Genomic DNA, 27,493 nt, shown 5'->3' with positions numbered 1-27,493 from the left:
GTTTGGGGTTTTCATAAAAAAAAAAAAAAAAAAAAAAAAAAAAATAGAAAATTCTTCGCGGCAGCCAACTACGAGTTAACTTGACATGTTGTAACTTGCAGAATTCTCTGTATATCAGTCTGTGCTGTGCATAAATCCGCTGCAGTGACACAGACTTTGTCATGTACGTTGTATTTAGTACTTTGTTACGTTTTTTACAAAAAAAAAAAAAAAGAACCTAAAACATGGATAAGAAGAGGCCGCTGACTGAAGAAGAGCTTGAGCTCTATGTTAATATGAATGACTCGGAATTTGAAGAGCTTTTTGACGAGTCATATGGTTCTGGTTCATAGATTGATCGGATCAAATACTATCATATTATTTAGCGCTAAGAAAAACCATCAGATGTCTGAAAAAAAAACTGCATTATATATTATAGAAATATATTCGCATAACGCATACATCCTTTTCCGTCAAGTTACGGGTTTCTCTGAATTTCGGACATTTTTTTGGTGGAACCCATAACTTGACGGAAAAGTTACATTGAATCTTTGATTGGAGAAAAAATTCTAAACGTTCTGTAAAAAAACCAACTGTAAAAAAACCACACCTGACTAAGCCGTGTTGAGTATGTATGAGAAATAAAAAACGCTGCGGAACATGCTGTTACTGTCCATGCGCTAAGAGAAGCTAGCTGTTTGCATGAAGAAAATTTTTTTTTTTTTTTGTGAATAAATTCTGTTTTCTGACACTGCGGTTGATTTTTCATTCTTATCCCAGAATGCCAACTGTCCCTCCGTTGCACATATTTGCTTCGAATATACTTGTAGCTGCGCCTGAAAGGTAAGTCATACCAGTCCGAGTTAACTTGTAGTCAGCGTCCTGGGCCAGATCGCCAAATATGAATTAACTCGTAATCAGCATTGAATGTGTTAAATGACTTTATGGAAATAAATAATGATCAATACTTCTAATAAAAAGGTAGGAATACCTCTGCCTCAGTTCCTTAATATTGTGCAATTTGGTTTCCCCAGTGGTACAGTTTTTGTTTCCCATCATCATGGTTTAAAACTCCCAATAAGCACGTGTTCATTTATTTGATTTATTTCTAATTTTAGGGTTTATAACTCCCTATTATATTGCATAAAACTCTGTACATGCTATCTTGTAGAGTAGATGTGTCTAGGGATAATTCAGAATTTAATTTTAAACTCTAATTTAGTTCTATTAACTATAGACTTGGCTTCATATCATGTACTGTTAACTTCTGTTTATGCATAATTTTATAAACCCAAAAATCCAGTAGACTGATTTCAATATCGAAATCCAAAATGTAGCCATTTTTATTTAGTAATTGTTTGGGATCTAATTGTACCAATTGTCCTTTACATACCAATAAACTAATTAAAATACTTCAGGTGGACGGCGCCTCCGTAGCCAGGTCGGAAGGGGCAGCAGTGCGTAGCACACGCTTCTTGATTAGACCGGGGTTCCAGCCCGTCACCACCAAATACGGAGGATGCGGAAAGGTCAGGGAATGACCACCGCATATCCCAGAGCAATATGGCCTTAGTTGCTAATGCTCCTAAAAACCAAATAACTAACTAACCAACTTCAAGTGGAAAAGTGTCTTAAATATTTCTTAGTTAATAGTACTCCGTGTAATGTTTTTTACAACTTTTAAGTAAAGGCAAAATAGACAGATATACATAATTGATAGATAAAGGTAAAATTAGACCAGAACAACCAAGGATTAGATCAACTTGGTCTCTCCCCTGGAAGTTTTTATAATGCATCAAAAAAAGAAAAATTATATATATTTATATAAAAAGTTGCTGATATCAACAATAAAAGTTTAATAAAATCATTAAAAGAGAAAAAAAACAATTTTTTCCCCCTTTTAATGGTTGGGGGGAATTATTCAGCTTTCCTTCCACCTGGTTTAACATTAACAGTCAAATTTTCACAACACTTAAGGCACCTTTTCTCTTTTAATGAACTTTAAAATTTTGGTTGACAGTTGAAAATTTTAATCATTAAAATCAAGCTCGCTTCCATTCAGACTTCAATACTGTTTCTGTGATGCGTTGCAATAAAAAACAAAATAAATTAAACTTTATAAACAAGGATTAAATATCCCTCCTTTGACGCATTTTGAAGTTGTTTTAGAAAGATTAGGTGCGTATTCAAAACACCAGTCCATACTTGAAGTTAGTAGTAGATGTTTAACAGCCATTCACTGCTGTTCTTCAGAAATAAAATAATATTCACTTCCTTTGTAAACTTCAGTGATAAAATCACAATTTATAAATTAGCTAGCTATCTTTTCTTATCAGTGTTTCAGAGCATCATATAAGGCACACAAAAGATAAAGTAAACCGCTCAGCTGGAACTAGATGCAGCGATTAAAAGCTTCTCACAAAACTAAAACTTTCTCCCCCCCCCCCCCCCATCCATGAATTCTTATTTATTTTCTGTGTATAAGTATACAGAGGTTAATAACTCAGAAATTTTGTACTACATGTTTGGAGAATTGATGAATTATCATTATTATTTACCAGACCCGGCTAAAGAGTGTGACAAATATGTTAATGGAAGGAAAGTAAATACAAAACTTATTAGTTAAGTTTTATATTTAATTATTAAATGCAATTGTTAAGTTAAGTGCAATTGGCAGATAAAAAGCACAGGGATACGTTGCAGATGTGCTACTTCTTGGTTAATACTGACATTACCTTGTTTGATAATTTTAACATGTTTAAAACTGAAATGAATGTATTTTGGTTCCTTGTTTCAAATTAATGAAGTGCTTTGCTGTAAAATGAAATTAAAATTGCATTTTAATGAAATTATGTAAAATGAAATTAAAATTGCATTTTACTTAAATATTTGATACTGTTTTCTCTACATTAATGATATGAAGTGAAGCTTCTTCATAAATATAGCATTTTTATTACTTTTTTCCAGTAAATGTCTTGCAACTGGGTTGTTTCTGAATGCTGCTGAACTGCAAAGAGAAGGGACCTATGTCACAGTAAGCTATTTAACTTTTGTCTTGTTCCTCTCATTTTCTATAAATGGTGTAGCCATCTCAAAGAGCTAATGAAAAAGGAACCTTGGTATATTGTATTACTTCAAACAGCATTTCTACATGTGCTGTTCATTTGAAGTAATGGAGTACTGAGGCAAATTATTATGAAGCTAAAACTATTCCATATAAGAGGATTCTGCCATTTTACAGATAATTTTTTTCTCTCTATTACAAACCATTTATTTGGAGTGGTATTTGTCCTTCAGAACATGTATCATATAGTTCGGTGTGAACTGACCATTTATGCTTGTCATAAGAATGAAGTTTGATAGCATCCTTCTTGTAATGTTGGTATTTCAGAAAATAAATAAAAAACTTCTTGTGAATGTTCCAAATAGCTGCTCACTCTGTATAAATCGCAAATCCACCCTGCCATGGAATATTGTTCCCACATTTGGGATGGTGATTCCATTCAGAAGAGGGCAGTTAGGTTGATTAATGATTCATCTCTAACAAAGTCTCTCCACTCGCTGTCTCATAAACGTATTGTTTCTACTGCATGCCTCATCTACAGATGGGCACTGTTCTTCTGAATTGGCTTCTATAATTCCCACTTTCTCTTTCAAAACAGTCTGAACACATGCTGCCACCAGTGAACATCCATTTACTGTCCAACTTCAAACTCACAGAACCAACTTTTCATCTTCCTTGTTTATTCATTCAACTGCCGTTTTCTGGAACAACCTTCCTTCTTACGTATTTCCTAAAATTGCAGTCTACAGAAGTCAAGTCTAATGTCAACAAATATGTGCTTTCGTCTTCTCAACCTCCAACCCAAGCACGGTACTAAGTACTATAGGTTCTAATACCTCTCGTGTTTGGGGTTTACATAAAAAAAAAAACTGCCATGAAGTTAGAGTTTCCAGTTGATCAAAGAGTGACAGATACTTCATTTGGTTAATTGGTAACTACAACTTTCAAAGAACAAACAGCCACAAACTACTGCTGAATTTCCTCAATTGTCATGTTACCGATAAGAGTGTCCTCAAAAAAGCCAACATAGCATGTGAGGTGGAAATGTAGCCTTCAGTGACTGAAAATGATGTCACAAAAGCACAAGAATCAATTTGCACCAACATGAATGGTGCATTCGTGAGAAGTGGGGGAGACAAATTTGTCAATTCCAACTGTAAGTTCACACATGACACAAATGTCAACAGCATGTATAGATGGGCTGTATAGCCCACAAAATATGCTGAACATAGAAATCTCAGGGTAATCTCTGATGCTAAACTCAGTTTCAAACACAGAAATGTCACAGCAAAGGAAAAATATCTTTGTTGGAATGCTAAGCAACACCTGATGTGGATTCAAAATGCATACAAACAATAATATATCAGCCATGATTTATGCAACTGATATTTTGGTATTTGCACTGTCTACTCCTATGGCAATGAACAATGCAAATAGCAAATCCAGCATGCAGCTTACAGTGACAACTAAGGTGTATGCTGGAACCTTGTTTCCATATCTTTCTGGAACAACCTTCCTTCATACGTATTTCCTAAAATTACAGTCTACAGAAGTCAAGTCTAATGTCAACAAATATGTGCTTTCGTCTTCTCAACCTCCAACCCAAGCACGGTACTAAGTACTATAGGTTCTAATACCTCTCGTGTTTGGGGTTTACATAAAAAAAAATTACTCCCCAAAATTCATACTTCCTGTCTTGGGGTGGAGGGAAATGTGCAGAGGTATGAAGGGGATGTCCTTTCAAGATATTGTGTGAACTGACCTCCTGGCTCTGATTGGCTATACTAATATGAATCCCCTCATCCAGCTGCTCCTTCTGAACTATTTATCTTGCATCTCTAAGAATTTTCGGTTGTTTGCTTGCCTAAATTCTGAAATCCCATCTTGTATGTACAGGCAGTTCCCGCTTTACGAGTTTTTTTTTCCCCAAGTATCAACAAAATACATGTTAACCCCAATGTCAAGTGACATCCTATGCTCTAAATTTTGGATTTTTATAAATGGAAAGGCATGGCACTGGATATCCTGTAGAATGCTGCAAAACCTACACAACTTCCATCAAATGAAATATCCAAGAAAAGATATGAAGGGGATGTCCTTTCAAGATATTGTGTGAACTGACCTCCTGGCTCTGATTGGCTATACTAATATGAATCCCCTCATCCAGCTGCTCCTTCTGAACTATTTATCTTGCATCTCTAAGAATTTTCGGTTGTTTGCTTGCCTAAATTCTGAAATCCCATCTTGTATGTACAGGCAGTTCCCGCTTTACGAGTTTTTTTTCCCCCAAGTATCAACAAAATCAAATATATGAACATTAATTGCAAAAAATGAATGTTAAACATTCATAAATACCGCATTTCAAACCACACGCGTAGCTATACAATAGTGCACCTCACTTTGCGATATTAATCCATTCCAGAAACACCATCATATCGTGAAAATATTGTAATGTGAACCCAACAACACATTTTTTTTAGTTATTCATTCCAAGACCTCAGAAGTTGAAATTTTTGCTATATAACTAAGCTATTTATCTCTCTAAAAGGTTATTTTTATAATGGAAATTGTATTAGTTACCAATTCAAATCACTAAAACGCACTACACTTTCATTATCATATGTTCCGTTATAACAATCAATTTTGAATGGCTTTGTGATATTTTTCTAAAGCACATTTCTGGAGGTCGCAACCATAAAACAATTTGCACTTTCCGGTTTATTGGGCTTTTCTGTTAGGTAATAAACGGGTAGTGAACTCGATGTTATTGCATTTGCAAAAATACCGATAGCTGGAATTGTGTTATTTTTAACGTTATTATGATGAAATGTGTTTCCCCTTTACTGCAGTCTTCAATCATATAAAAAACATAAATTTTCAGAATCTTTCCTTCATTCCTTTTTTTTTTTAAGCTTCATAAACTTACCTCGAATCGTGTTAGTTGCAATCTCGTTTGCACGTATCATGTTAGTTAGTTGCAATTTGTGCGTGAAAAATGCTTATGTATGCTATCGTGAAATTTATAAAGAAAAGAGAAGAGATTATCTTGAAAATAAATGCCTCTTAAAGCATTTCTGAAGAAGACAACTCTCCTTGTGCAACAAACCAACAATGAATGTCGACCCAACGAGTGTGCATTTTGTCTGATGATGAAGGATAAACATTCTTTAACATTTGTAAGTCATAAATAATTTATTTAAATTATAATTTGCTTGATTTTACAGGCTATATTTTCATTTCTTTGGATCAATCAATCATTGTTTAAATGGCGCCTCCGTAGCCAGGTGGGAAGGAGCACCAGTGTGTAGCACACGCTTCTTGATTAGACCGGGGTTCGAGCCCGTCACCACCAAATACGGAGGATGCGGAAAGGTCACGGAATGACCACCGCACATCCCCGGAGCAATATGGCCTTAGTTGCTAATGCTCCTAAAAACCAAAACAACAACAACATTGTTTAAATATAAACTAATTAGCTAACTAATTTCATTGTTTAGAATATGACCCCTGTTTTTAGCATTGTCTATGGGAAATAAAAATCCAGCTTTACGAGCACTTACTAGGAACGAATTAACTTGTAAAGTTGAGAACTACCTGTATTACTACTCTGTAATATAGTTATTATCTAGATTTGAAACCAGTGGAGACTTTTCTATGGTAGATATATTGTACAATGTACAAATAGTAACATAACGAGATTGCCATTTCAAAGGTTATCCATAACATTAATATAGGTAGTGAATTTTGCAGAAAATGCAGAATTCACAGTAAAGATTTAAGGTGGTTTTTTTTTTTTTTTTTTTTTTAAGAAAACACTGTTGACTAAGTGACAACATTTTTTAATGTTAGCATTGCATTCTTTGCTTAATTTAGTTTAGTGCTTGTATAATGTTTTGGAATACAAGACAAAATGCTTATAAACATGTGTATAAGCATGTGTATACAGATAAAAAAAAAAAAAAATTAATTTGGTTGTGAAAGTGTATTCCTGATGTCTTTTTTTTGTTATTCTTTAATATTTTATATTTATATTATTTTAATGATATTTGAAAGTCTTACCTTTATTGGCTCTGTCAAGGTACTGTTATTCTAAAACCAAACAAACCTAATTTAAAAAACTAATAATGAAATCATGAATTTTGGAAAAGATGAGGCATGTAATACTATAATTTGCTTTTCAGTCAGCTGTCAAAAGACATATAATGAAGTAAAAACCAATGCCTAGCCAAAAGCTGAGCATAAACTTTTTTGACTAAGATCAATATTGAGCAATAATTTTTGAATAGCCCATATTGTAACTGATTAGGAAGTATTGTTGTGTATGTGCTCAAATGTCCAATAATCATAAATTGAGTATAGCTGCCTTACATTTACAGAATTGCAATGTAATTTCATCTGAGTTTTAGAAATTAATAATTTAGTATAATTGTGTTGTATACTTTACTAATATTGTCAGAAGCAAGTATTTCAAAGTGAGGCCATGACAGGCTGGTGCATTATGGCCTTAGCTGCCAATGCGCCATTACAAATCAAATCAAACAAGCCATGACAGGCCAATTTCATGTGTTTGAAGACTCTGTCTGCATCCAATGGAACCTTAGTATGAAGAACTACATTCTGTACAGAAATACTATAAACTAGGCTTTTTTTGGAATACATTAACTGTTTTTATATAACAGGATGAGTGCTTTATGCCACTATTCAGTATAGGGGATACAAAGAAACATTTTGGCTGAAGTAAATTTATTTAGGCCTTTTTTTTTTTTTTTTTTTTTAGTAACTATCAAGCAAGGTTCAGTGTTGTGCCCATTGTTGTTTTGCATATTTATCAATGATATTGATGAAGGTATATCAAGCTTAGTGTCAAAGTTTCAGATGATACAAAGGTTGGCAGGGTTGTTAATGGCAGTAATCGCAGTGTTCTACTGCACCAGGATCCAGAAAGTTGGGCTGAGAAGTGGCAACTGAAGTTTAACATTGACAAATGCAAAGTACTGCATATGGGTAAAAGTAACCCCAGAGAAACAAACCACTTGTGTGGTACTACACTCAAGGTGGTAAAGAAATAAGACCCTGGGGGTAATTGTGCAGTCAGATATGAAGTTTTCTGAGCAATGCAGACAGGCTACCAGAGCAGGTCATGGAGTCTCTTCAGTGATATACAGGAATTTTGCTAGTAGGGATAAAATTGCAGCATCTGGAGACTAGGCACCTGCAAGGTGATCTGATTGAGGTGTAAAAGGCCTTGAATGGTTTGAGCAAGCTCAATGCAGATGGGACTTTTCCTCTTGCTCAGATTATGAACCTGAGGGGGCATAGATTCAAATTGAGGAAAGACAGTTATAGAATAGATGTGCAGAAATTTGCCTTTAGCCAGCAGGTGATTGATAGTTGGAACAAACTTCCATCTGCTGTGGTGGAGGTCAACAACTTACATAAGTTCAAGGCAGAACTAGACATACATTTGGAGTGAATGGATGGGTGAAATGGGGAAGGTTTTTCTTTCTTTTTTTGGCTGACGTTGGCTATATAAGCTTGATTTCTTGTATCATACGCCTCTACTAATGCTGTTCTATCTGTTCTTGTACAGCCAAGATTACACTAGTTGGAATTTATTAGAATCTTGTCATGATGTTTAAACAAGATACCAGTATTTTTAGGCTTATGATAAATTTTGAAACTGTTTATCTTTTTGTTCTAGTCAATGTTAGATTTAAAAAAAAAAAAAAAAAAAAAAAAAAAAAGGATTCCCTATGTTTCTTACTCTTGAGTGAATTCCAGTAAAGTATATCTTAAATAAATAAATTTCCTCAATTTTGGAAAGATGTAATTTTGCTAAAAGACAGTTAATGCTAAGGCCTATTGTTAACTTGTTTATTCAGTTATAAACTTGATTCACAAAGCCAATGTAGTTACATCAATTAATAGATTCACCAATTCTATCACTCACCCATCTGTCAAGCAGTTTAGTTCTAGAACTGAGTGTGGAGTTTACTGAGTAAACCATAGGACATCAACAGCAAAAGATACCTAAACACAGGCATACAAGGAAGTACAGCTAATGAAAATAACATATCATTTATTGTAAAATTCCTTTTTTTAATATTGGTAAATAAATTTTGTGCTCTTTCTGGCATAATATGATTTGTCATGAAATCATATCATGACATGCTTTCTATGTCATGATATGATTTCATAATCTGGTAAATAGGTAAAGCTAATGAGGAAAGTGAATTATAAGAAACTATTAGATTATAATGAGGCTAATAGTATTAGCCTACTATTAGTCTTATTGGATGACCACCTTTGTGCAGTTTTACTTGTCCAAATTGTTTTGGGATATTGTAAGTCCCAGCTTTAATTTCCTTAAGAAGAAGCCATGGTTATCAAAAACAACCCTTTCGCTCTAAATATACGAAGGTTAAGAAGCATGCAGTAGTTGAACTTATTTTTTTATTGAGCAAAAAGACAAGGCTACGGTAGTAAAAACCAAACTTGGCTGCTCCCAGTTTTATTAATCTTTCTATTAATCATTTATATATGAACTATATATAAATAATAGGTACTTTATAAACAAAGCTCAGTTAAGTGACACGAGGCTTATTGAGTACTGTGATAACATGTCATTTACATTTAATACAATTAGAGTAACTGAAAAATGAAAAATTGACAGATTTTTATGTTTTTTTTTTTAAGCATTGTTATTTAATATTCCAGCTTGACACAAAACAAAAGGTTCATATTCATCCATCATCAGCTTTATTTCGATCTAAACCATGCTTTGTTATCTATACAGAATTAGTCCAGACATCAAAATGCTACATGAGGTAAGTTGTTTACAATCTTTGCATAATTAATTGCTTTTTAAAAGTTTTTGTGGAAAAAATTGCTGCTACAAATTTTGGTGTAGTTCGGCACTATTCTCTTCCCTCTCTCCCCAAGTTGGTATTCAAGTGAATACCATGAAGCAGAATGGAAGAATCCCACTTCTTCCTTCAAGTTACACTTGTCTTTTAATGAACTCAAATTCTGTGATGATTTACTTACAGCCTTACTCTATGAAAATGCTTTTACATTCTTTTCTAATAGAACTTATTTCAATCCTTGATGTCTTGTTTTATAAAGTGCTTTGTGCATGCACTTTGCAAAGCAAGGTTTCTTCAGTGTTAATGTCACGACACTTAAATGTTTTGTGATGTTAATATTGCATCTTAGAAGAGACTACTCCTTTCTGTATACTTTAAAAATTATTTTACAAGGATTTTAAGATTAATTGATCCATTTGTTGCAAGATATTGGTAATGTTTGCTAGCAAAACACCAATTCAGTGTTCTGGAGTTCAAATGATGTGTAATTGGAGTAACTTTTCTATATTGCTTCTCAGTCTTCACATTGTGATTTCTGCCACTGTATTAATAACTGTGTGTTATCCATCATGAATTGTTATTTAACTTGAGTAAGCCTGGTTGCACTCTGTTATTACTTTCTAAACAACAGTGTCTTTTCTTATGGAAAATGTTGTCATTTTCTCTGTGCCATATGTAGGGTGTCCTGTGACTTTATCTCATAATTTCATTGGGTGATTTGTCATTGTTCTGAGTGAAAAATGTTATATTAGCATGGATCCGATTCTCAAAATTTATGGAGCTATAGGTATGCATGTTGCACGAATGGACATTGACATTTTTAAATGAAGAATATGCAGGTATGCATTTTGTGTACAGGTTTTGAAATGGTAATCCCGAATCATAAGTGTTTATTAATATTCACCAAGTTAGTACTCGAACAATTTCTGCTCACTTCAATGTTTCATGCATGACATGAAATGTCTGAAAAACGTTAAACAGTGAAGGATTGCACTCATGCCATTTCCAGTAAGTTAAACATCTTGAACCTATAGGCATGAGTTACTTGTTACAATTCTTCCATTGGGTAGTTGCATGTACCCATTTGCATTGATATATTTTGTTCACCATAAATTTCCATTTATGGGCTTGTAAGATTCCATATGGAACAGTGGAAAGTAACTTCCAAATTCATTTTTCTATAAATGTATGGTGTGGGGTTCTTGGTGACCAACTGCTTGGGCTGCACATCTGACAGTGACATTTAGAGTGGATTTTTGCAAATTAAACAACTTTCCATCTTAGAGAGGATTGATTTCTCTGCAAAAAAACTATTCCAGGTGTACTACCAGCATGACAGAGTATTAGTTATTTTAGTAGGAATGCCACAATATCCATATGAATAGTTCTGCAGCTGATGGATTGGCTAGGGTAGGACACCCATTCACTGAATCTCTATCCCTTAGATTGCCATGTATGGGTCACATGAAAAACATGTACAAATAGAAGAGGGGACACAAGAGATGGCTTACTTCAGTGAATTTTTGATTATGCAAGACATGTTAATGATGCTGCACTTCTTCATAAGATTATATGTTCCCAGTTCAAATAAGCCAGGCTGTGTATCCAAGTTGGTGGACATTATAAACAATTACTACAGTTATTGTTTATAATGTCCACCACCAAGTTAAACTCTGTAAGGTGTATAGTGAGTGTAATGTAATCTTTTTCCTAATAAAAAATAGTTTTTCAAACATCCATTCTCGTACCCTTTGAGAATCAGACCATGTTGATATAACTCAGCAATCATCTCCTGAAGTTATGATATCAAGTCATAGGACACCCTATATATTTCTGAACAGTAACAGCTGCTCCCTTCCCCCACCCCTCCTTTGCAAAGATCATCTTTGGTAGTAAGCGATTTGTTAGATTTTAGATTATACAAGCAACACACACATGTGCCTCTAAACTCTTCTCCCCACCATTATCACTCCAACAACTGATTTGCCTAAAATTTGTGCATTTTTATGCTTTTCTTTTTTTTAAATAGCAAAACTCATACCTCAAAATTGTCAACATTTAATGGAATGCTAAATTTTCTCTCTTCCCAATAGGACAACTGATTGGTGTGCCAGCTAATCTTTTTATTATCTGAATTTTATATATAATTGTTAATATTTAAAATAACTAAATGCACAAGGCATAATACATTAAGAGTTTAATATCTATATAATATCCATGTGTAGATACACCATAGACAACTCTTAAGAAACTACAAAGTAGTTGTTGTAGGCATCATTTGCTCTTATATTGTGCTCTGCCTTCACAACGAGTTGCCATGATATTGCACTACCTCGAATAAGTAACGCTTCACTAATAGAGAAGACTATTGTTACTTATTCTCAGTGAGCACCACCACCCAGACATGTTTCAAGGCTATTGGCCTATCATCAGTGGGTGGCCAGGTACCCTGGTATTGCAGACATGACAACCCAGTTGTGAAGATAATCACACAATTATGAGAGATGCCAAAAGGTGTATATGACAATATTTAAAATAACTAAATGGGTGGTGGTACTCACTGAGAATAAGTAACAATAGACTTCTCTATTAGTGAAGCGTTACTTATTCGAGGTAGTGCAATATCATGGCAACTCGTCGTGAAGGCAGAGCACAATATGAGAAAGAGCAAATGATGCCTATAACAACTACTTTGTAGTTTCTTAAGAATTGTCTATGGTGTATCTACACACCGATATTATATAGATATAATTGTTAAAAAAAGTCTGAAAGGAGATATGACCAGTATTCTGTGTGCAGTAAACATTGCCCCTCCCCCACCTATTTCTCTACAAAATTCAGCTCCATTAATACTCCTCATGATTAAGGAATTTGTTTCTCAGATGCAAAAAATTAATTATAGGGAGGCCTTGATCAATGCTGTAAATGTGTTTCTGAAAAATACTAGATTACTTTGGCTAGCTGATAAAGCTCTGGGTGACTAAACTCTTTTGCTTTCCAATATCCTAAGATGCTTGTTTTTGTTGGTACCCTTTTGATATCGTCAATTGTTCAGATGAGCCATTAAGTTGAATTTCTTTGTTTCCACTATGTCTTTTTCAAATAACAGCTTTTCGATATCATCCATAGTTTCACCCATTACAGTAATATGTACAATTTCATCTTAACTTTTTGTTTCAAGATTTTTTTCTGTAGACTGTAGCTGTCATAAATGTTCCTTAGCTTTCTGTTTTTGGATATTATCTAGTAATATTTAGTACCTGAGGTCCAGATACAAGCTAAAAAAGTCTCACTTTCCATCAAATTCGTTTTAAATTTTTCTAACTTCCATTTTACATTTCATCCATGTGTAGTAAAAACCAGTCATCGTGAGCTGCTCTAACTGCAGCACTTCAAATGCTACCCTAATGGGTTCCAAAACTTCTATAATAATTTCAATCTTTTGCCACACGCTGGCTGACAAATGCAATTCCTTTATGGACACAGATAAATCAATGCAAAATTGTTTTAGCTCCACAAGACATAACATATTAACAGTGGAATTCCATCTGGTTTCACAGTTTTGTATTGGTTTCTTGCACTTTTATCTTTTAATGTTTATAAGGATAGAAGTGGTTCGCAGCTTTTTCACCACTGCTCGTGCATTAGCCAAGGGAAGTTTCAATTCATCACGTTTTAGAACATCTCTAACAACCAACTGCAGAGAATGTGCAGCACAGCGTACAGATACCATAATACCCTGAACACGTAGATCATGGAGATTTTTTTTATATACATTTGTATCACTAGAGCCTGTAGTCTCATATTCTTCGATATCTTCAGTATCGTTATCTTCCATATCGAGTTTTCCAGATTGTTCCTGAGCAAGTAATTTGAATGACCTTATCATATTAACTCCGTTGTTAAAGAATACACTTGTTCTAATTTAATTTCAAATTCTTTCAAGACACTTGAAACTATTTTGCGTAAATTACTGCTCGTAGCCCGATCATTCAGTTCTCGCATCGCAAGTGTTTTTAGAACAATCTTGTCACAATCAAAAAATTGTACATTTATTCCCAAAATCGACCTTTCAAATCGAGTTTCAGTATTTATTTTCAAAGAAATTACTCTGCCCTTCAAAACAGCTGTAAGTTCTTTATGCGAATGATTAGCTTGTCTACTTATCTCATCTTGAATATTTTGACGATTTATCTGAAGTTCCGTAATTTTCGGAATCTAGAGTCTTCAAGCAGAGAAAATAGTCTACCGTTTACAGTCACTAATTCCATGCATGCAGATATTTCAACTGATACGGTTTTTCTAACACTAGATGTAACAAATTTTGTAATAGTAGGTAGCTGTGGAGACTATTTTTGCTTTCTTTTTTAAAACACCCTCATAATTGGTGACATGCTTTCTTTTTAAATATCTCAGTAAGTTTTCTGAATGTTTTCCCTTCAAGTCCATTTTACAAACAGTACATTTACTCTTGTCTGTGTGCCGACCGGGCTAGCCGAGTGGGTAAAGTACCTACCCGGCAACCCAAAGGTCGCGGGTTCGATTCCCGCCTCGGGCTTGGATCAAAGTACTGCAAAAAAACCTTGGGAGGTGCAATATGGCCACAGAAGCCGGTGCGCCAACAACTACCAAAATCAAAAATCTTGTCTGTGTCACATTATAATGAAATTTTTCGTGGACAGGATGCCCTTTTCTGTTGCCATTCATTGATATCTGAGGGAGGGAAAAACAGAAATAATATTTAAGAGACGTGATAATGTAACAACTCTATAAAGGTGAAGTATGCCAAATATTCCAATCAAAAACTACCAAAGTATGTACATAAAATGAACAAAAATATTATCATTAAATTACTTAGAATATCCTTTATTTCTTAAATATTATGCAGCACTTAACAGTAAATAAGAGTGCATAATCTTTGATTAGCAGTGGGGCTACATTATTGATCTTTTCTGAGCTTATCTGCCACAAAAAAATGATAAATACATAGATTCCTTCATACTTTCTATTTTTCCTCTAAAACTAAAAATTGAATAACGCACAAGTTTGTGCAAATGCAGCATATTAGTACACAGCTGAAGATGGCATCGTTTTAGTTATATCTCATATTGTTATATCACCTTCACAATGAGTTGCCATGATACTGCACTACTCCGAATAAGTAGCGCTTCTCTAGTAGAGAAGACTACTGTTACCTATTCTCAGTGGGCACCACCACCCAGACAGCACCGTTTCAAGGCCTGTTTGTATGTATATGTGTGGGATAATAACTCTACTATCCACTTGTCCCTATTAGACTTAGAAAAGTAGAGGGAAAGTAATAGTAGGAATGGAAGAGGAAAAGAAACTGTGTAGAATAATGAAAGGGACAGTAACTCCTTCAATTCACACCACTTAAAAAAACTCAAACTCCTCGAATAGGCAATGCTTCCTCAGTAGAGAAGACTGTTGTTACCTGTTCTTGGAATCTCCGGGCATCATCAGACTCCTCTGGTGATGCGATGATGACAAAACAGCTATGAGGTATAATGCCACATTATGAGAGATGCCTGATGGTGTATAAAATGAATTAGACTGAAGCACTTTCAGGGTTTAAGCCTCAGGCTACGAAAGAATTTGACAATGTACAAGTTTGTTCAAAAGCAGCATATCAGTATACAGCAAACTAAAAATATAGTTAAACGGCATCTTTTTAATTATATCTCATATTGTGAATATGAGGGAAAATTGAATAATAAATAAAAAAATTCTACAGAGAAGTTTTCCATTTATGCACATAGTTATTAGAACTATATTAATATTAAGCATGATTCTCTGTATTCAGTGTATGAGTTTTTCATCATTACAATCCAAAATAAAATAAATTCATCCGATACAAATGAGAATTTCCAGGAGTTATTATAATTTAATTAATAAGTAAAGGTTACAATAAAATAATACATATACACTTACCGAAGATGCTTCCTTGGGAATTCTTCCTCCAAGATGTCCATGTGTAACCTAATATTGCAGCCGAAGTGCACTATGCCAGAGTGGAAACAAGAATGATGAACCCTCAGAACAAAACCTCAGAAACTAAACATGCTAATCTTTTCAAATAAAAACACTAATGAACGATTCTTAGTACTACGCCCTTTCGCTTCCTTATCACTGATTTGATCAGTGTTCTGCATCGAGAGCATCCGTAGCCAGGTGGGCAGGAGCAGCAGTGCATGACACACACGCTTCTTGATTAGATCAGGGTTCAAGCCCGTGACCACCAAATACGGAGGATGCGGAAAGGTCAGAATGACCACCACATATCCGCAATATGGCCTTTAGTTGCTAATGCTCCTAAAAACCAAATAACAAACAAACAATCAAGAGCATCCCTTCTCATGCATCCCACTGCAGAGCTTCTATTCAAATAGCTCAGCAGGGACCCTGTGGCCCACAGGATCCCTCTGCAACTCATTTCTTGGTCAAAGCGAAAAAACTCTTTCCCTGTCCCTGAGATGGGCTGCTAATCTGATGCAGTGCTTTTCACGTCTTTTTAGTTACAATTCTACAAGCCTAGCCATGAACAATGGAAAAAGAAAGAGGAAGGAGTATGTTTCCTACTCACTGGATTTCTCCATGAAAATTTTCCAAATTTTATTGACCCTTAGGCCATAGTTGATGTTTGAACCAAAAACCGAACCACATTTTCCAAAAAATGTTGGTTTGAGTCAGTTTGCAGCTCTGCAAATGGCGCTGTGAATAAATATATTTTATAATGAGGTGGCTGAGGTGCTTTCATTTAGAAATATAGTACAGTTTTATCAACATTTAAAAATGTTCTGAGCATAATTTCATTCCTCAGTTATTTAATTTTAAAATATCAGGATAGTGCTTAACTGCTCTCTCCATCTCTAGCAGGCTTTTAAAATACTTCATTGTCAAATTTATACCAGAATCTTTCTTTAAATCCTCAAATAAGTCCTGTTTTTCACTATAATAAAAGCTCCAAGCAGAGGCTGATGAGGTGTCTTTAGGCTGTCCATTCCATATTAAAGGACACTTGCCCTTGCTAATATTATCAATGTTTGCTATAAAAAAACATTTTGATAATATGCTCTTATGTTTTATCATATTTATTACTTTGCATGATTTTGAAATGACTGGAATTAAAAAGTATATTTTTATTGTTTATATAACTTTTATTTGATTGAAAAATAATATAAATAAAGCTCTCCAACCTTTGAAGTCATCTTGCATGGATCTTAGGTTGCCAAAGCTTGGCCACTCCTGGCTTATACCTCTATTTTAATTTAAAAAATATATATAAATGAAACTAAACTAAAAAAAAAACTAATAATTTTTAACTAACTGGTAAGATATAGTTTTCTGTATTTAACTAATCACCTTCCGTTATAATATAGGAATGTCAGTCGAATAAAACCACAGTGGCTAACAGAAGCAGCTCCAGCAATGTACAAATATAAAGAGTGGAACAATACACTGATCCGGTTAGATCTGTTTTAATATCGAAATCATATCACACTTTTAAATAGATCTACCATTCTTTTTTGGACTTAACTCATAAATCCAAGTTAACTGTACAGCATTTTAATGAAAAGGTTATCAACTTTGTTGTTACATGGTTTGTAAATAAAAATTTTATGAATAAGTAGTAGGTATTTTACTAATTACTAATGATCAATTATTTATTCATTCACACATAACATAATGTTTAGAAAATTATTGGAGCATACTTCCAGTTCTGAAAAATGATTTGAAGCTGCTATGATATTAAGAATCTTACATGGTATATGATACTATCAAAAAAGTTGTATCTACTGCATTTAGTAAAGTTGAACAATCCATAATGAGGAGGTAGAGTTAAAATTTTAACTCAAACCCCCCACTCTGTCTGTGACACTCTTTGAACTTAATAACTCAAAAGACTAAACTGATTTCTTTTTCAATAGGTTTTATTTAATTAAAATTTTAATTCAACCCTTTCCTTTTAATTTAATTCTGTTTTTCCCAGTGACTCAATATTTTCTCAGGTAGCAAGAATATAACATATGCTCACCGAAATGAACACTAAGGAGAAAGAAAGAGTGTAATGTGATAGCACAGCATTTGTGCATGTAATGGCAGGCAAGGTGTGCACATTACTCAACACTTTATAAGATGGTACATTATAGCAGAATGAGCTGTACCTGCTGTGGTTTTCTGAACAATTAAACAATTCAAGGGCTGAAAAAGTGGGGAGGAAAGAAAAAGTATATTAAAATTCATAATAAAGGATTATATATTTGCTTGTCCCCCTCTGTCCATGACACTCTTTGAACATAATAACTCAAAGACTAAACAAGTTTTTTTTAAACTGATTTCTTTTTTGATAGGTTTTATTTGGCAGTGGAATTGAAATAATACAAAAAAAAAAAATTCCAAAAGAATTTTCCGACCAATTTTCAAATCCCAAGAATTTTAGTTCCCAGTGAAGTGAATTTGCCATTTACTTTGAAGAGGAGATAGTTTCTTAGCTTTTGTCATCATAATCGAACAAATCTCAGGGTCAGACTTTCAAACAAAGTTGCCATTTTTGCTCACGAACAACTTTACTTAACAGTTGCCAGCTCCTGATAATTTTTGTGAAATAACTGTAATTTTTTTTTTTTAAAAGATGATATAGTTATACACATGAAAAATGATCAAATTGCATTTTTAATCATTTTATTACTTGAGTCTGTCCCATTGACACCTTAGCTAGCAGCGAAGGGAGCTGAGAGAGAGGTTACTTTGACATTAATCTTTACTTCTTTTCAACAACCATTTTTACCGGAATATTCACTGTGGATATTCTGGTTACTGTAATAAAATTTTAATACTATAGAAAAGAAAATGGAGAATTTCTATACTTTCAAGGGCTTCCCATTTGTAGACATGGAATATTGGAAATTTTAATTAGGATAAATTAATCAAAAGTTTATTAAAAAAAATAACATGTAGGCACGTTACTTTTGTTTTTGTTAAATAAATAAAAAAATTTATGTACAAGGTGTGGCTGTTAAATACACACCAAGCACCATCTGTGAATCAAATGCACAGCAGTTGACCTTGAACCTTTCTCTAGTTGTCTGCCATGTCACATTCCAATGGACTCATTTTCTTTGCAGTGAGACAAGCTTTTATTGCCTTGTGTTTTTCCTGGAAAAGTGACAGACAAAAGAATTGAACAACAAAGCAACCTCAAAGAGAACACCAACTGAAAGTTATGGGGGAAATGCTATGTCAAGAGCTTGTGTGTTTAAATGGCATAAAAGATTTTTAGAAGGAAGAAAGAGGTGCCTCCATAGCCAGGTGGGCAGGAGCAGCAGTGCACTGCACATGCTTCTTGATTAGACCGGGGTTCGAGCCCATCACCACCAAATACAGAGGATGTGGAAAGGTCAGGGAATGACCACCGCATATCCAAAAAGCAATATGGCCTTATTGCTAATGCTCCTAAAAACCAAGTAACAACAACAAGGAAGAAAGAATGTGAAAGACCAGACTGTCTGGTATCGATGAAAATGTGGACTTTGATTAGAAGTGATCATTGTTTAAGCATTAGAATGGTTGCATCGGAACTCAGTATGGATAAACAGTCAGACAAATTTTAACTGAAAAAAAGTGTGTGTGCCAAAAGTTTGTGAAGATGTTTTGAAAAAAAAATTGAAGGTCACTTTAAGTACTAATTACTTCCGATGAAAGTTGGCTGTTCCAATGCAGAAACTAAAAGACAACCAGTGTAATGGAAGACAAAACAATCCCCCAGATTGAAAAAAGAATGAATGTCAAAATCAAAAATGAAAACCATGCTGCTTGTTATATTCGATATTAAAAGAATTATTATTATGGCTGAATATATCTCACCAAATAAGACTGTCAATCAAACATACTACACAGAAATTCTGACAAGGCTGTGTGAAAAAATTTTCACAGAGAGGCCTAAACTGTGAAAGGACAGTGTTAAAAGAGCTTAGAGAAGGTGACTTCCAGAAGTCACTTTCTGTAAAGGAGCAGTGCATGCAAGTGCAAGCTCAAGGCAATTTAGTTTGAAGGAGTAACTTTTTAAAGTATGAAATATTTCATTATATTTATTTATTGCAACACTCATTATTTAATAGCCACACCTTGTATTATATGCACTTGCATTTGTTTTAAGTATATACACCAGAAAAAAATTTCCTAGAGATTGTCAGAGCATAAACAAGAACATTTTACATTTTTTATTTATACTGGTCAGTTACATTAAGACATCACCTTAAAATGTATTTTAATATTACTTGAACTTTATGTAAGTATCTGTATAAAGAAAATGGTACTGATTTGAGATTTTCTTGTAGTTAGTGAACATAGCATTAGTAGAGGCATATGATGCAAGAAAGCAAGCTTAACAGCATCAGCCAAAAGGGAAAAAAAACCCTTCCCATTTCACCCATCCATTCACTCCAAAAGTTTGTCCAAATCTTTCTTGAATTTATTTAAGCTATCAAACTTTCACAACGACAGATGGAAGTTTGTTCCAGCAATCAACTACCTACTGGCTAAAGGCAAATTTCCACATATCTATTTGACAACTGTCTTTCCTCAATTTCAGTTTATGCCCCCTCACGTTGGTGCCTAGTCTCCAGACACTACAATTTGCAGAACTTAAGCCTTTCTTCGTAAGAGCACCCTTTTGTTCCCCTCACCAGTCTTGTTGCCCTTCTCTGTACTCATTCTAGCAACTCTACATCCTTCCTAAAATGAGGCTTCCAGACCTGTATGCAATACTCAAGGTGTGGCCTCACCACACCTTGTTTTAGGCCACCTATGGGCCACACCTAGTTTTGAGGCCAACTATGTGTTAATTCTGCAAAACAATGTTTTGCAGAATTAACACATAGTTGCCACTTATCTGGTCAACCTTAAAGCCTAAGTGCCAGGTTGATGCTGGTCATTAATCATACCATGCATCCTTCATCAATTCATGAAAACTAGAAATCGGGTGGTCCAAGTCCTGATTCCCCAGCCTCTGAAGAGTAACCACTAATTATATCCCAGATTTTATCCATGATCCCAGTATGTCTCAGTTTATATAATAATCTGTTGTGTGCTGGACCAAGTTTATTTAAATACTTTTCAAATATTCAAATAAACAGTGTAAAAGTTATTTCCTCTGTCCAACTCATGAATAATGTCTTAGCTTATCAGATTAACTCTTTACAAAACCATGATCTGTTCCCTCAGGAAAAAACAATTCTTATGTATTGCATTTTTAATCATTGCCTTCCTGATTTTGCCCACCACTAAAGTCAGACTGACTGGTCTATAGTCACCCACTTGGTTTTTAGACTTTGGCCCCTGAAGAGTAACCACTAATTATATCCCATAGTTTATTCATGATCCATGCGGAATGTTACACTTGCCAATCCTTTATGGATTGGCAAGTGTAACATGGGCACTTTTCCAGTCCAAGGGCTGAAGGCACAATTAACCTTAATGGTCTTTGATGCATTCTTTTGCCACTTTCTTTAAAATAATTGGGTATGTGCAACCTACCTCAGGGCCATTATTACTTGCATTAGGGCTGAAAAGTCTTCTGTTCAATATTACTTGATTTTATAGTTTTAAAATTCACAGTTTCTCCATACTATGTGAAGGGAATTTTATCTGTGAAAATTAATGAAAAGCGACCATTCAATCCATCACCTGGATTATCAATGATATCTCAGATGATGTGCATTTTCCTGCATCTATAATGTAAGGATATGATATGATTTTATATTTACATTAAAAAACACTATTACCACAGTAGTTGATAAAGATTATTTACCAAATTGATAGCAGGAGATTGATGTAGTCGAGTGGTCAGGAGCGTGAGTGCAATAGCACACATGCTCTTTGACTGGACTGGGGTTCAAGCCCGTGACTGCTAAATATGATTAATGTTTGTATTGATGATTTATTGTAAATTCCACTGACCTGGTGGTAGTGCCAGGGTAAAAACAAGAATTCAGTAGTGCACCAAAACTTAAAAGGTCCATTACACTGCTTGATGCAATTCAGCTCCTATCCAGTGCACGGACTCTAGTTAATCCAGAATTTTTTTTGTTCAACCTCACCACTGATATGTCCGAAGTTTCTGTGGGATTTTCGAAGATGAACATGCCTGAAAATGTGTACAGAATGTACATGGAGATAGACGGCAATGCACCTACAGAAAGAGAAACTCACAAATAAAGAATTATGTGCTGCACTTGGAAACATAGAAAATTAAGCAAAAGAGGAAGAAACTGCTCCTCTTCCATCAAACAGAGCCACAATGGAAGTGCTACACACTCTTAGGAATCGCATCTATGCTAGAAGACCCACTGCAACTGGTAGATCCTTTGGCCAATTTCAAAAATGGCATAAGATCAGAAATATGCAAAACCACTAAGCAAAACACTATTTGATATTTTAAAAGAACATAAAAGAGACTATCAGCTATTTTCGTGCTGAGGAAGTTAAACACGCAATAATATTTACTCAATATATGAGTAAATAAGGATGTAGAAATCAAAACATGACAAATTAAAGGAAAACTTAATTCTTACTACACTTTATTTTGGTAATTTCTTGTAACAGGTTTTATTTCTAATATTAAATCATCTAACTAACTATTATACATTTGTTAGTTTCATCAGCAGTTATGGCCTATCAGCCTATGCCGTCGGTCCTACTGATCGAAATTTTTGCATAGTCCTTTGCAACCCCGTATTCATATATTTATCCAGATTACATAGAATAGAAATAAAATGTGCTACTAGGTATTTATATTACATTTTTCAGCACCTCGATGCAAGGAAAAATGGGTTAAAATTTTGAATTAATGTAATGTCAAGTGATGGGCTTAATAAATATTGTAATAAATAAAAGATCTAGATAAAGTACTTTTACATAAGTGCTATTAATTAAGAGAGTGAGTTATTGATGTGCATGCTTGAAGTTGAGTTGTTGTTCTTTTCCTCATACATGTACTTGCTTTCAGAATTAATTCTGGTAAAATTTATTTCTTTTGTAACAATAAATATTCTGTAGTTTAAAGGATTTGAACAAAAACGTTTTATTTTATTTATTTATTTATATTTTTAAATTCTGTTTCATTTCAAATACCAAAACAGAGTAATTACAATATCATCCACCTCTGCTGATATTTTATACATAATTTATTATAAACAAATCACCTAGTGTGTGGAATTCTAGTCATTGTCAGAGGGAAGGAGTTTGGTCTAAAAGCTTTGGAGAGCCTTGCTAACTCATGGAACATGTCCACAAATGAAGGAGTTTACTTATGCATGGGTAATGCATACACATTATTTCTTCTACCAAGGTAGTTTTAATTATATCTCATATTGTGAATACCTTCACGATGAGTTGCCATGGTATCGCACTACCTCAAACAAGTAATGCTTCACCTATGGAGAAGACTTATTTGAGGTAGTGCAATACTGTGGCAATTTGTGAAGGTATTTACAATATGAGATTTAATTAAAACAATGCATTAAAACTACCTTGGTAGTAGAAATGATGTGTGTGCATTACCCATGCATAAGTAAACTCCTTCATACTCTTAGGCATTTAGCCAAGAAATACTTTTAGATGTCCACAAGTCTTATAAGGAGTTCATGTCTGCAGAAAACATCATGGATCAGGTCCAAGGAACCACAAGAACATCTGTTGATATGTCAAATGTGATATCAGTTGATGTTTGACAATGTGGAACAGCATTTGGAGTGATGTCATTCATGATGTTTATGAACTAGAGCAGTGGTGGAAGATGCTGTGGAGTGTCAAGTTTCACTACACAATACTTTGTTTCTCTAGAGATGTATAAATAGGAAGAGTGCCCAGATAATGCTTCTTGTTCAAGTGTATTCAACTATGAAGTTTGGTGGTGTTTCAACTGGTTTGGTAGTAGTGCCCGAAACCATGACTTACTTGAAATGATTTAGACAATAATGTGCCATCTGTACTGTGGAGAAATGGACCCTGTCAGTATCACTATAATAATGCTCTATGTCATACAGGACTAGTTTCTGGACAATAGTACTGAAAATTTGGACCTTGAACACTTGTAGCATGAATCAAACCACAGGATTAGGCTACAGCCAAAGCAGCCTTCATTTAAACCAATTCTGACAGCTAGTAGAAAGGATAAATGGGCCTGTTGTACTGGAATCCATAGGATGATAAATGATGATTAGGTGTTTAGCCACTAAAATAATATCTTTAATACAAATAGATACTGAATAGCTTTCAAGATAAATTGTGCCTCTTCTTCAACAGAAAATGGAAACTTTAGAGATAAAATTATTCTAATGGATACAGTTGTGCGTGTGAGGGCACGAGGTAAGTCATTCAATCATTAAACTGGTGTTTATTGTTGCTGCATGGACGTGCGTAGTTTTTCTCAAGCGCTTGTCTAGACCTAAAACGGTTGTCTCTAAGATGGGGTGTAGTCTCGCCTTTGCAGCTGTTCATGGCCCTTGAATTACACAATATATTGAGTGACTCTAACCAGAGGCGGTGGTGAAAGTGTCGGGAGTGGTCAATTATTTCATAGTCCTGCTTGGGATTGAGGTCGTGGTGAGTTAACCAGAAGCATTCCGTGATTGCGGCCTGGTCGGTCTCAGCAAGGCGAATCGCTCTGTCGTGTTCTGCAAGGTGGTCTTGAAGACGTATCGAAGTCTCTCCTATGTAGCAGCTGTCACAGTCTTTGCAGGCTATTACACTGCTGTATAAGACAGGGATGACCGGGGTCTTTACATTGGAAACTAGAGAACGTAAGTTTCTACCAGGCAACTGCATGCATTTTATGCAGTATTCTATGAGGATTTTTGAGATTCGGCCCGACATGCCTGGATAGTAGGGAATGTAGGCGGTAGGTACATTGTCCTGAGTTGATGGTGGTCTCGGGTGGACTGTTAGCTCCTGTGCTTGCAATAAGCACTTGTCTAATATGTGTGTTGGGTAGCCACAATTGATCAAGTCTGTCCTCACTCTAGAAATCTCTTTGTGCCTAGCTTCATCTGTGCTGGAATGGCTCCAAGCCCCGGAGGATAGAGTGCGGGCAGGATAGAGTGCTGTTGAGATGACCGGATCTGTAGTTTGTGAATTGTCTGCACCACATAGGCTTACGGTATACTGAGGTTTCTAGATGTGGGCCCACACGTTTTACTAGGACGTCCAGGAATGGGAGAGATCCGTCTACTTCTAACTCTAGAGTGAAGGATGAACACAGACAGGGAATTGAGATATTCTAGCAATGTTGTTTCAGAGCCACGTGGGATGACGGTGAAGATGTCATCAACGTATCTGCACCATGTTGTAATAGGTACTGGTGGGTTCAGGAATATTTGTTCTTCCATGGCGATGTTGGCCACTACGGAACTAACAGGGGTGCCCATGGCAGTGCCATGTACCTGCTGGTATACAGAATCCTCAAAGGTAAAGATGCTGCTTGACAAGCACAGGTTGAGGGCGGTACAGATGTTGTCAGTAGACAGTGATGTTCTGTTTGGAAGGTTTGAGCCATTCTCAAGGAGCCTCTTGGTGCAGTGTATGGACTGTTGGACAGGGATTGGTGTAAATAGCGACACTACATCAAATGATGCCATATCAGTGTTGTCAGAAATTGAGAGCTCTTTAATAAGGCGAATGTTGTTGTTGTTTGGTTTTTAGGAGCATTAGCAACTAAGGCCATATTGCTCCGGGAATATGTGGTGGTCATTCCCTGACCTTTCCACATCCTCTGTATTTGGTGGTGATGGGCTCGAACCCCGGTCTAATCAAGAAGCTTGTGCTACGCACTGCTGTTCCTTCCCACCTGGCTACGGAGGCGCCATAAGGCGAATGAATTCGCCGCTGTTAGTGACAGTGTGAGTGGTATTTCCTACAAGAGGTGTGAGGAGTCGTGCAATATATTTCGATAGTTCATATGTAAGTGCATTGCAGCAGGACACTATGGGCTGGAGAGGAACACCTGGCTTATGGATTTTTGGTAACCCATAAAACTGTGGTAGTTGGCAGCCTGTGGCATGAAGAAGCCACCGAGTCGGAGCAGAAATTTTCTTTGCTTTAAACCATGCATGGACAAGTTTATTGACGCATGACTCCAGACGTCCTAAGACTTTAATCGGCGGATCTGTCACAGGTTCATATATGCTGGGGTCTTGCAGGAGGACCAGGGCTTTCTCTCGGTAGGCTAATCGGTCTAATACGACAGTGCGACGTCCCTTGTCAGCGGGAAGTACGACGATGGTGCTGTTCTTTCTTATAGAGGAAAGAGCGGCGTGCTGACGGTGATTAAGGTTTGAGCAGGTGGGCTGTGTGCTTCGGAGGATGGAGGCAGTTTTGAAACGGATTTCATTAGCAGTTTCTTCAGGAAGGTTGGTAATGCTTGCTTCTATTCCCATAGCGAGCTGTGTGATCGGTGGCTTCGACGGCACGACAGCAAAACTTCATAGCGACAGCCAAGACTCTGAGATGTTCGATGGTTAATTGTTTGCTGCTCAGATTTAGAACAAAGGAAGCCGTATCAGGTTGAACAGGTGTTCGTTCTTGAGGAATGGGCCTCTCTGTCTAAATTGACAAATTTCCATTGTTGTCGCGAACGATAAGTATCAGGGATATGGTTAGCTTGGCGACAGATGGTATGAACAAGGTTAATAAATATTATAGGTGAGATCTTACCTTGTAGTTCCTGTAAAAGTCTGTGTGCAGTTGCCTGGTAAAAACTTACATTCTCTAGTTTCTAACGTAAAGACCCCAGTCACCCCTCTCTTATGCAGCAGTGTAATAGCCTGCAAAGACTGTGACAGCTGCTACATAGGAGAGACTTCGAGACGTCTTCAAGATCGCCTTGCTGAGACCGACCAGGCCACAATCGCGGAACACTTCTGGTCCACCCACCACAACCTCAATCCCAAGCGGGACTATGAAATAATTGACCACTCCTGACACTTTTGCCACCGCCTCTGGTTAGTCACTCAATATATTGTGTAATTCGAGAGCCATGAACCACTGCAAAGGCATGAGACTACACCCCATCTTAGAGACAACCGTTTTAGGTCTAGACAAGTGCTGGAGAAAAACTATGCACATCCATGCAGCAACAATAAACACCAGTTTAATGATTGAATGACCTACCTCGTGCCCTCGCATGCACAAATGTGTCCGTTAGAATAATTTTATCTCTAAAGTTTCCATTTTCTGTTGAAGAAGAGGCATGATTTGTCTCGAAAGCTACAGTATCTATTTGTAAAGATAGATATTATTTTACTGGCTAAACACCTAATCATCATTTAGCTAGTAGAAAATATGCCCCAGAAGTATGGCAGCTGGAATACAGACTAAAGATAGCCCTTAACATATTAGTTTTTTGAATTAGAAACATCCTATTTATCATTATTGTTATTTATTCTCACTTTTCAGCAAAACTGAATAAATAACAAGCCTTCTCTACTGTGGAAGTGTTAATTATCTGAAAGTGAATGATTAGGCATCCGAAGGATATGAGATGTTATAACAGAGATGCTGTTTTTTC

At 35.6% G+C, this 27,493-nt stretch overlaps 1 protein-coding gene across 1 annotated transcript in view; it reads left to right on the top strand.

The window, feature by feature from the left end:
* ath (ATP-dependent RNA helicase DHX33) overlaps positions 1-17,420 on the top strand; it is a 186,612-nt gene extending 169,192 nt beyond the window's left edge. Inside the window, exons 19-21 of the mRNA XM_090375086.1 lie at positions 2,947-3,013; positions 9,761-9,870; positions 17,310-17,420. Of these exons, the coding sequence (XP_090231212.1) occupies positions 2,947-3,013; positions 9,761-9,870; positions 17,310-17,412 (280 nt within the window). The 3' untranslated portion in view covers positions 17,413-17,420. The remainder of the gene's footprint in view (positions 1-2,946; positions 3,014-9,760; positions 9,871-17,309) is intronic.
* The last annotated feature ends 10,073 nt before the right edge of the window (positions 17,421-27,493 follow it).

This window comes from Mastigoproctus giganteus, chromosome 6 (assembly GCF_048544385.1).
Source record: "Mastigoproctus giganteus isolate SK-2022 chromosome 6, ASM4854438v1, whole genome shotgun sequence".
Classification (NCBI taxonomy): domain Eukaryota; kingdom Metazoa; phylum Arthropoda; class Arachnida; order Uropygi; family Thelyphonidae; genus Mastigoproctus; species Mastigoproctus giganteus.
This window is presented reverse-complemented; position numbering and strand designations above follow the sequence as displayed.